An 11,503-nucleotide genomic window follows, 5' to 3' on the forward strand; every position below is an offset into this window, starting at 1 on the left:
AGGACTTGGAGGCGGCCTTGGAGGCGGCGAGGAGGGCGGTGAGCGGGGAGGAGGCGGCGGCGAGGAGCCGCGGCGCCCGGAGCGCGGCCGCGGCGGCGGAGGTGGTGGCGGCGAGCGGCTTGAGCGCGCGCGAGCGGGAGAGGAGGAGGAGCAGGCGCACCCCCAGCGCTACGCCGACGGCCGAGGTTGCGGCGACGCGCTCGAGGACTGGATTGCTTTAAAAAAAACTAGGGACCCGATTGCTTTTTTAGCCTGCTTATGTGTGGGCCAACTCTGTCAGAAACGCACTTAAAGGGGCCAAATCGGGCTCTTTTCAGACTTGGTAGTTTTTTGCCACGGTTTAGGAAAAAAGCGGTAGTTTTTCGCACAAAATCGTAAAGTGGTAGTTTTTCGTCACGGTTGCGTGAATTGTGGTAGTTTTTGGTTAAATACTCACCTCCACGCCATCTCGCCGTTCCCATCTCGCCTCCCTCGCGCTCGCACCGCCGCCTTCTCTCCCCGGTGCTCGAGCTGTAGCAGCTGGGGCGCCGGTCCTCGATCCAGCCGGGTCCAGCGCAAGTCACCGGCTTCACGCGCCGTGATGCTAGATCGGGCGCAGATCTTCGCGCCGCCACCTCTCCTCCTCTCTCTCGCCCATGCCGCCACTGTTGCAAGGAGCAGGGGAGATAGGCGACGAGGACAAGAAGCAGCAGGCTGGTCGCGGTGGGCTTGAGGTGCTGGGAGGACGGAGGAGTCCATCGTGGTTCGTCATGGAGGCGGCGCCGCCGGCCAGGGGACATCGTTGGTGCGCTCGGTGCAGGTTCTTCTTTTTCATGAAACCGGCCTCATTCTCCCGTTCTTGCTATCTTGTGCGATTTTTTTTATGCGATTTGATTCTTCTCTTTCTTTTCCTCTTGCAGGATCGTCGGGGCTGCTCTCGTTCGTTCAGTTTGTCACTGTTCCTTTCGCTCTACTCCTGCTCAAGGTGAGGTGTTCTTCCGTTCCGATGCTCCTGGCGTGTTTGATGAAATGTCTACGTGCTGTTATGTTGTTCATTCTCTCTTTTCTTTCCTGCTGCAGTCTGATCTACCTTATCTATCAGTCCTCCTTCCGGCCACCATCACGAATATGATTTCCACCTCTGCTCTGCTTCATTGCTGATTAACTGTTGTTTCATGCATGTTTGCAGAGGCTTACTTGCAGTCCCTAAGCAAGGCTCTGTCGCACTACCACAAGGCCCAACTGCTGCTCCTCGACATCACAGACTTCTCGCTGTGGGTCAGCAGCAAGAGATCAAGTCCATAACTGCTTATTTACCTTTGCTCTGTTGTTCCTCATGCTGTGATTCTGAACTTTTTCCTTGTTTCTGAATGTTTTTTGCAGATCCAGAGCAAGTATGAGAGCTCCAGTAAGGCCATCATGAGTAAACATCATGCCTACTTTGTGTGCTTGTTCAGCCTCTTTTATTGTGTTGATTGGGGAATCTTGAGATTTTATTTGCGCAACTTGGCAAACTGGTCCCTCATTGATTTCAGCAATCAGCAGTACCGGGCCCACAGAGATTGCGATCATACAATTTTGTCTGCATCTTTATAGCCGTCGCATCACTCATTTTAGACTAGTATTCATGGATTTGTTGTCCTGTTTGCTTCTGTTTCTGTGTGCTCTGAAAAAATGCTTCTTCTTTAGACAACCTGAAATCATGCTTGTGTTGTGCAGGTCCAGAACCAGTCCATGTCTGAGACGACGTTTGGAAGGGTGTCCGATTTCATCGCACCTTTTGCAATGTTTCCTAAGATGGATGAGCCTAGAGGTACCAGAACAATACAATTCAATCTCTTCTCATGTTTCTGCAAGAGTAGATACAGTGTACTGTGTTGGATATGCTGATTCGTTTTGAGGGAGCTAGAAAATCTGTGGTGCTTCCTGGAATCACGTTATTCAAGGTAAAACCAGCCAAGTTGTTCTCTTCGATGTTCTTTGCATTAGATTAATATAAATCATGTTCCTAGCAAAGTTCTATTCTATTACAATCTTTTAGAGTTGTAGTAGCCGGAGATTCATTTTCAAGTTTGAACCCTATCCTATTATTTATGTTTGAGCATGTTCTTCTTGTTTCTGTACGAGCACCTCTAATTTAACTCTCTAAAAGCTCCCAAGCAAAAGAAGGCTTGCTGCGTCCTAATAAAGATTCTCCTTGTTTGCTTATGCTTGTGTTGCTTCCTGCCTACTGCTTTGGGACAGATATATGCATGTTAGTTTGTCTCTGATGTGTTGTAGGGCGTGCCCAGCTTTCTTAGCTTCTTACCAATTCTTGGTTCTAGGATCCAGTAGACTAGGTGATCATTTTTTATATATGCCCAAACCAACGCATGCTGCTGTAATATATGTGCTTCAGAATTGGCAGAGCACCACTTGCTGTATACATATGCAAACAGTAATTCTTGTTGCTCACCCATATGAGGTATAGTTGTGGGAATCCTGAACTGAAGTTGGGGATTGCTGATGTGAAATGGCGGCGTCACGAGCCAGATGGTCACCATGGAGACCATAAGCAGCCCAGCAGCAACAATCCAACATATATGCATAAAACAAGCATGAGCGGACACATGCAGCAATAAGCATGGGAATAGAAGTGGATAGCCATGGAACCTGTGGCGCGGGGAGCGCCGGTCAGCCTGGCGGACCTGTGACGTAAGCACGACGCTAGATCAGACACACTCACGGTCATTGGCGTGTGCGCTGGATCGGCAGCCCTCGGCTGATACAAGCAACTTGCATTATGTGGTCGCTTGGTCTATCCATCAACATTATATCTCCTTCATCAATTAGTTTTCTCATATTTCTTATTATGAAGGCTAGGAACTAGGCTGAAATACACAGATGTTTTAGTTTTTGCTTTTCTTAATGCAGATGTGGAAGATCTAAAATCCTCTGTGAAAGATTTTGGTTCTGCGGAAGCCAATGATCTGGCACTGGGACCATAACTTCTGGAGTGAACGACTGCGGGAATCAAAATACAATATCGATGAGGTTCTTTCTTTACAGAAATCGCGATTACAATATTAATGAAATTAGTTCCTGGCCATTGCATATTTGCATACTTATTGGAATTCGGTTTTATCATTAATTGTTGATTTAACTTTTTAGCTTTGATGTATGAGAAAACTATCTGCATTTCTTATCTATCATGGATATGCTGATATATTGCTCTACTAAAAGGAATTGTTGGCCTAAGATGTTATTATATACGTGACATGTTATTGGCTAAATATGATTCATACTTTACAAACTCCTTACAGCTGGAGTAGGATCCAATGAACAGATGATGAAAAATAAATTAAGCACTTGCTTTGATTTTTTCAAATTTTTACAGAAACTGTTAGAACACACTTTTCTTTGCAAGCCGGATACAAAGAGGAATGTGTTAAATATATGGAAGATAAAATTATTTGCAAGCAAACTCTGCTTGTTTGCCATATTTTGCGCACCGTCTTAAAATTATTTGTCCAATGGAAGGACTCTCTGCAACATCAATTCCAGTATGTTGCTTTAGTTGTTCTGTGTGATGCAAGGTAATATTTTTCTTGCAATTTTTGCATCTTTTACCTTTTCACTTCTGTTGAGAGAAACATGTTGTTTCTTAAGAAGATATTGTTTATAAGACGGAACAATACTCACCATATATGATATTGTTCCACCAAATAAATATTTTTTGAGTGCAACTAAAATCGTTTTCCTGCTCATTCATGACACTGTGGTCTGACATAGCTGATGGATGTTCAGGTTTCTCTATTAATTGCAATGCCTTCTAGATGTGCTACTATAGTGTTATTTGTCTGTGCTTTAATATCCATTCTGCATGTGTTCTTCTGTTTATTTTCAAGATATCCTGGCTCTCCGGAATATGCCCTGTTCAGCTGAAAGGATGTATTGCAATTATGCAGAGAGATCGGATTGTTCGGACTCCAGTGCCACTTTCAGTTTTCTAATTTTTGCAGGGATATTGAGTGAGGGCTGGTCTAAACTTTAAGAGAATAACTTATTACATTCTAGGATCACCAACTTTTGGCGTTTGCTCGGACTAGGTAGGTAGGACCATTAGCAATTCTCCTGATTTGCTTGCAAGATTGATTTATGAAAATGTCATGGTCGTTATATTTCGGTTTGCTGCTAATTTCATTGAATATGTTTTGATGGATCCTTTTTAAGCTTTCATCCTTTACCATTTGTAAAAGTAACTAACACATTCGTGATTGAATTTTTGAATGGTTAATGGGAACACTATAGGTCTTGTTTCTCCGCTTTTTTAATGTTCCATATATTTTTCATGTACATACCATAGTGTGCATTCAACCATCTACGAAGCTTCATGACTGATTAAATGTTACAGCTGCTAATGTTATTGTGTTTCATGGATCAAGTTTTTCTTTCTATTTCCGCATTGACGTGTTGTTTCAATGGTAGAGTTAGTTTTTTTTGCGGGAATGGTAGAGTTAGTTACGACTGGTGTTTTTCTTGCGTCCCTGCCGCCCTGGCTACAGCTTGTTATGCCAATTGTGGCAGAGTGAAGGGAGGGAGAGACTAAAATAATTGTAGTTCTGAGACATAAATGTGTCAACAGAGCTTATGGTTTCCACTGCGGTTTTTCTCAAATAACCAATATATGTCTGCATTCTTAATATTTCTTGCTTCTATTTGTAATCTTATTATTTTCTCCATGATACACTTGCTTACCAATATGGTATTGTGTTCAGTGTATGTGGCCTACCGTATCCGTGATGTGGTGGCAGGAAGAGGCCAGTGCCACCATTACTGTATCCGTGTCAGGCATGGTGGCATGAAGAAGCATAAATTCAGAGTATTGCTATGATGTTCTTCTCTAGCGTTGCAGGTGTATCCGCAAAGTGTCTCATAATATTTGGTTAAAGCCTGCAATTGTTTAGGTGATATGAACTTCCTTTATCTTGAATGGATTTGAACTCCAGCCAAATTCAAGTGATGAAAGGTCAGTTTTGTGCTGATTCACAAGTTTAGATATCGTCCCTCCAGTGTACTTCTTGGTTGATTAATGAAAAATGCTTTCTGCTCACTTCCCCTTCCTAGATTAGTCTATGTGTATGAAAAGAAAAATTCTTTTTTTGCATAATACTATCGATACCATGGAATAGTTTTTATGAACGATCCTCTTTAGCTAACATTTAATCAAGGTTACCTAAAGAGAATGATATCACTTCATAAAAACCATTCATGAAGAGAATCATTCATAAAAATAATTCTCTTTATGATAGTATTATACAGAAAAAGCTAACATTTGTATAAGGAGAATCATTCTCTTTAGCTAACATTTAATCATGGTATTTGGTGGAACTGGCTGTGGAGTATTAGGTAGATTGTGATATGGTGAATTATTTGTTAGACACGACATTACGAGCTCCTCCTTTGCAGCAGTACATGGATTTTTTTCTACATAAATCTCATGAGTCCATTATGCCTTACGTATCTGAACCTATGATTCTAGAGAAGATATAATATACTTCTGGATTACACAAGGTAAAATCCTCTTTCACTAACCCTTTCAACTTTCAAATATTGTCAGTTGGGGCTCACAAAACAGATTGAGTTGATTTTGTTGTTCTTTTGTGCTATCTGGACAGAGCTTATTGTTTTATTCCATTCTTAGTCTACTGATGGTAAATGATATATGGAAAATCAACATTTCAAGGTAAATAAAATGCCCCCAGTATGTTTCTGTTCACATGATTACTGGCTCATGTTTCTTTTATGTGATGCCAGGCTACTGTTTGATGTTCTCTTTGTTGCTCTCACTTTGGTTATATACTACTAAAACTTCGTATAATTTTCATTTAGATTTGGTGTTGTTAGCATTAGACGGTGTGCATCAAATATGAAAGTAGGGCCAAGCATGAAAGGCAAGGTGAAGGAAGGTGCCTGTGTGGTTCTTCTGCAGCTCGGAGCGAGGATTGCTGTGTCCAACCTGCAAAAGAATGCCAAGAAGTCCTTGGAGACGTAAGCCACGGCACATATTTCTGCCATGATTTCCTTCGGCTGGATTTAACGGATTTAGGTGTTGAAAAATTATGGGTTGTGGATGCAGGATTAAGGACATGTACCTGCACTGCAACGAGAGATCTGGGCTGCTTCTTTGTGGCTTCCAAACTTGAAATGTTTGTTTGGAAGTTAGTTTAGTTTTTTGTTGTGGATTCACACCTTCTCACATGTACCATCCGCTTAGACCTTTAGATTTCCAAAGAAAATAAATGAAGATATGGTGGTATGGTTTCATTTGTACAACTTAAAGCCTTTCATGCTTTACATTTTCTCTGAAATTTGCTCTTGAAGAATCATGTATCTATGTTAGATCCGGTGAGAAAAGGCAGCTTCAAAGCAGAGGATTCGGGAGTGTTGGCCACATTTGGTTTTTGACTTGGGTGTCTAAATATTCTCACAATACTTGGCTCCCTCTTGGCCTTTGCGCCATTGGCGCAACGAGTCATCTAGTATATATATACGCGCAAAGAAGCGGCCATGAACTGATGCCCTATTACTCTAAAAAATGGTCAGACCAACACTTTCTTAATTACAAGCAGAGTGATGTTTGTATCCAATGATATGGTTCTCAGTATGACACAACTCATTTGCATTTCCCACAACAAAATAACTAGCAAGCTGATTTCTAAATAGAAAAACTTCACAATTTCTGAGACAGATAGATGGTGTTATTTCTTAAAACATACGATTCTCTTTTAAAAGGGCAATAAGGTTTATCTGCTTGAGGAAACAGCTCAGGCCCTAGAGTTACGCCCGTCAGGCAACCGGTCGTTTTCTAAGACAGGCCTGGCTGAGGTCGCACGCTGCCGACCGACTCTCCTCCCATCCCCTTCTCTCCCGGCCGAGGTCTTCAAGATTCGGCTGTCTCCGCGCCCCGATCACCTGTATTCTTAGATGCCATCACTATTTATATCACTATCATGACCATAATTATCCTTATGACCACCACATCCATATCCAGTATTATGATGCTTGTTGTTATCAGAACCATCTTCCACATCAACATTTTCATCAAAACATCATCTTTACTAATGTATACATAGTCATTCACCACTCAAGACAGAGTCATCATCAGTCTTATAGTTCCACTCTCTCTTACCGCTATCCTCATTATTATCACCATCATCATCTTTTGATTAGTGATATATTCAGAAGCACAATTCCTTTTATCATTATCAATGGTTTCATCACAATACTCTTGATCAATGATGTGCTTAGACCCCACTAGAAAACTTCACAATTTCCAAGATTCTCTATTTGACACGCTTCTATGCAAGCTAGCATGATTGATTCTTCTCCAGCCTGCTGACCGATTCTATGTAATGCTAGTAGCTATGCAACACGGGTGAACACGAGGAAACTATTGCCATAGGACGATGACGGTAGAGGGGATGAAGATTATTCAGGTGGCAGACATTGTTATTCCAAAATGCGTCGCCCTACTGGTTGGTGAATGCATAAAGATCCAATGAAGGACCAATCAGCGGCCTACGCAACGCAGGCCTCCGTGACCAGTCGTCTTGCCAAGGGGAGTCATCGGCACAACAAGAACTAGACAACAAATATTTTTTACGGGAGTAGTATGGATTTAATTTGAATTCCAGGATTGGGTTTGAAGAATATCAATCTCTTAGTTGATATTGATGGATGAAAATACCATTCTAAGGTTTAGAGGGGGGGGGGGCGTACCCAAGCAAACCTCAAGTAAATAATGCAACATACAAATTAGTGAATCTACAACCCAGTGTTGCTTTGCGGCCGAAGCTGTCGTCTTGGATGCGTCAGACCCATGTATGCCAGTAAATAATTAGATTGATCTCCAAGTGTGTTGGTGTTGTTGAGTATAATATTACAGTTGACATCAATGGCGGCGAAAATGAACATATGCATGTTTGGGGGGGGGGGCAATGCCCCCCTCCCAAGTTGCCTGTAACTTTCGTTGATACAGTAGGCCTCTCAGCAGGATCATCTTAAACACATTGCCCCCCCCCCGCCCCCAAGTTGCATGTAACTCTGGCACTGGTTGATACAATAGGCCTCTCAGGAGGATCATCTTAAACACATAGCATCCTGATATGGATACATCTGATTATCTTCTCTTCCGGTCAGAGCCTGCTCAAAGATGAATCCACTCCGTCCAAGATGGTTCCCTTCGTCCAATGTCACTACACCATTTTTGCCAACTGAACTCAACTAAATTGAAAAGCAGGCATAAAGGCGTGTGGTGCAGACTCGTCAGAGCGAGGAGATAGGCACCACCATTTCGTTTGCTTGTGACAATCTCTAAAAGTAGAATATGAAAGTTGTAAATGTTTGATTTGTTGGAGGAGTGCCCACTCATCGTATATTCGTGGGACATGTAACCATTATTATGGTAAACATCAGACGTTATTGAGGAAATTATTATTGAAGTAAGTATTTTGAGATTGCAAGGTCCGAGGAACTTACTGGGTTCTGGCAACATTGCGCGCCACCTCGTGTGATCTGTTGCCTCCAAAAACCCTTGCGAACCAAAATTCCAAGATTTTGGGTTTCAACTCACTGTCCAATAGGACATTTGATCTTTCAAATCTTGAGGATGATCCTGTCATGTGAATCCTCATGGAGGTATTGCATGCCGCGGGCTATACCATACATGATCATGAACACATACAACTTAGTGCATTTATCCGCATCTTTGGGGGTAAAAGGCCAGAAGATGTAGAAAACAAATGCATGCATGACACACTATAGACGGATTGCATTGGTTAGTGGTGGAGCTTGTTGCAAAATGGGGGGGGGGCAATGGCCCCCACTGGCTTATGATCAAGAGTGGCAACAAACCATTAAGTTCTCCTGCTCCTCAAAACAAGCGCCAACAATTCACACAAAATTTATGTGTTATAGCTTAGCAAGCAAAAACAACTTTGTTTCCAAATTGTTGATCCCCTGTTGAGAACTCTGTGATAGCCACTTAACATCGACTAGTTGATGGTCATGGAGAGTTCCCTAATGTACAAAATAGAGACATGCATTATTCAACACAAAAGAGGAAATGAAGACATCGATCCAAACTGCTGCAACATAAAATAGGTGTACCTTCTAAACTATGCTAAAACCACCTTTGCATGGCTTGTTATTTAATCATATTCTCCCGTTGCATCTGGAAGTATTTGTAGATCAATATAAAGGACTCAATAACTTTTTAATCCTTAGGATCAATTAAACTTGACATAACCAATATGATTCCACCTTGAAAGTAAAAAATTGACACGACCAGTTACAATTCAACCTTGAAAATAAAATATGCATAGCAAGATTATTCAACGACCATTTTTTCAGGAACATAATTCATTAAAGGTAGATATATTCCGTAAAATGTTGGAGTGTCCCACGAAGTGGTGCATAACATCCATCGATCAAAAGAACCAAGGGTGATCATCAAACTTGATTACAAGAAAGCGTATGCATGACCGTGTGTACTGAGACTTCCTTTTTGAAATCCAACAGACTAGAGGTTTTTGCAAAAAGTGGATTGGTGGATTTTGAATCATATAGACCCATTGTTTTTTCTTTGAAAGGCTCCTCCCCATTGCAATTTTGAAGGGGTCATGTGGGCTGGTCATGCATCAAATTTTTTGGTTTAGGTGGAAAATAGATAATGGTTGCTAAAAGTATTTTTTCAAAAATACGCAAGACATGTGTGTGTTATAAGAAGAAATAAATGAGTTTATTTAACGTGGGGCGTTTGTGCGCTCACCCTCGACATCTAAGGGTTGTATCTAAAAGAAAACTAAGCAATCATAAAACGACACACACTCTAGGGTAATCCTATATATTAAATAGTTGATCCTCACTAACTCAATTATATTAACATGTAACTATGTTAACTCATCATGTCACTATGCACGCCCCACTAAATTTAATTCCCTCACCATGTAAATATGTCAATTCACCATGCCACTATGCATGAGAAAAGACCGATCTCACATGCATCATGCTTGTTACCAATAGTAAATAAATAGTCCGTACCTATATAATAATCAAATATAATATATTATATGCACCTTTTTTAATTATCATATTACTAATCAGAATAGTAAAGTTTCATACTGCCAAATCTCATAGAAATAACTACATCCAATTCCTGTTACAACGTGCGTGGTATCATCTTCAGTTATCCTAGTGCCTTGACACCGTGTGTTGGAACATCGGTCACTTTATGGCCGGCCGTACTGCATAAGGGTAGTTTTTGATGTACAACAACCACTTTATGGTCAACGTTGATGTGGAAAAGAGATTAAAAGAATGAGCTCTTTTATGGTGCCATATACTAGACTATACTAGCGTTCAAAAAGAAATAGTATAGAAACATCTGATGATTAAGATTAGTTGTATACTACTAAACATTGTACCTTTGGTATGGGTAGTATACATGAGCAATATATGTAGTATAAGTGCATTATGGGGAAAGAACACAAATGGCGTCACTGTAATATATTTTTAACACTAAGATTGACCCTGACAGTTAGATATTCCTATATTATATACCACTAAGTAGTAGTATAAGGCATCGCAAAAGAGCTCAAACAAGGTAAATCTGTTTCAAAAAAACTAAAGCTTGCCATCTTCAAATATCCCACTATGCGCACAAAGATGCATGTGTAGGCACAGTGGGAGGGGAAAGTCGGCCCAAGTTTATCGGTTTTTTCCTTTCAAATCCCCCTTTCCATTTTTCCCTTTCTACTGTTGTGATCAATCGATATCTGCATGTTTACCATTTTGTGTATTTTAAATTTGAGAAACTCTATTCAACATATTAGAACTTATTCAACCATTTTTCACATGAATATGTTGAAATAGTCTACCAAATTGATTGTTTTGGTATTTTTAAAACTTTCAAAAATAATAATAGGAAAACATAAATTATTTTTTATTGGAGCCTTCATCTTCCATGGTGAGAACGCAAATTAAAGTGTCTGACATGAAGGTAAGATTAATAAACGGTGGAGATATAGGAGGAAACGAGGTGCACGGGCGGAAAGTATCCTTTTGAGCTGGAGCTCATTTCAGCTCAGATGAATAGTAAATTAAAAAAATGGTATACTTTGACAAATGTTCTAAGTGTTTGCAAATTTTCATCATGAGATAACATTCGTGGAAGGCGAGAAAAAAAATTGATGCTCGAAAATGCTTTCGAAAGTAGCATTTTCAGAGCATCTTTTTGTTTTTTTGTCACACCTTCCTCGAATGTGATCTCATGATGAAAATTTGCAAGCACTTACAACATTTGTCAAAGTTCACCACAAAAAAATTAGAATTTTTTAGAAAAAAAAAATCAATTTTACTGTTTGTGTGGGCTCATTTGAGCTCGAGCTCAAATACTCCACGTCCTGCACGGGCTACATACATGCATGGGTTCAGTAGCTAGTGCATTTGGTCCTGGGCTGTTTTGCTTCATGGGTGGGCTGGG

At 40.8% G+C, this 11,503-nt stretch overlaps 1 protein-coding gene and 1 pseudogene across 25 annotated transcripts; one reads left to right on the forward strand and one right to left on the reverse strand.

Moving 5' to 3' along the window:
- LOC123039069 (uncharacterized) overlaps positions 1–447 on the reverse strand; it is a 1,346-nt pseudogene extending 899 nt beyond the window's left edge.
- A 6-nt stretch (positions 448–453) lies between these two features.
- On the forward strand, positions 454–6,347 carry LOC123043811 (uncharacterized). Of its 25 annotated transcripts, none has more exons than XM_044466400.1 (10): positions 454–799; positions 900–964; positions 1,169–1,253; positions 1,363–1,387; positions 1,699–1,792; positions 1,889–1,925; positions 2,450–5,532; positions 5,637–5,704; positions 5,851–6,009; positions 6,098–6,347. In XM_044466400.1, the coding sequence occupies exons 1-7, from the start codon at positions 636–638 to the stop codon at positions 2,598–2,600; spliced, it is 621 nt and encodes a 206-aa protein (XP_044322335.1). In that variant the 5' UTR covers positions 454–635; the 3' UTR covers positions 2,601–5,532; positions 5,637–5,704; positions 5,851–6,009; positions 6,098–6,347. The 25 variants fall into 25 exon arrangements, 8 of the variants coding, with proteins under 8 accessions (XP_044322335.1, XP_044322333.1, XP_044322336.1 ...); XR_006419603.1 differs by lacking the exon at positions 1,889–1,925 and having other exon boundaries at positions 730–799; positions 1,169–1,276; positions 1,363–1,402; positions 2,893–3,012; positions 3,356–5,532; XR_006419599.1 differs by having other exon boundaries at positions 735–799; positions 1,169–1,276; positions 1,363–1,402; ... (1 more) ...; positions 2,893–3,012; positions 3,356–5,532.
- Positions 6,348–11,503: the final 5,156 nt, after the last annotated feature.

Source organism: Triticum aestivum, chromosome 2B (assembly GCF_018294505.1).
Source record: "Triticum aestivum cultivar Chinese Spring chromosome 2B, IWGSC CS RefSeq v2.1, whole genome shotgun sequence".
Classification (NCBI taxonomy): Eukaryota; Viridiplantae; Streptophyta; class Magnoliopsida; order Poales; family Poaceae; genus Triticum; species Triticum aestivum.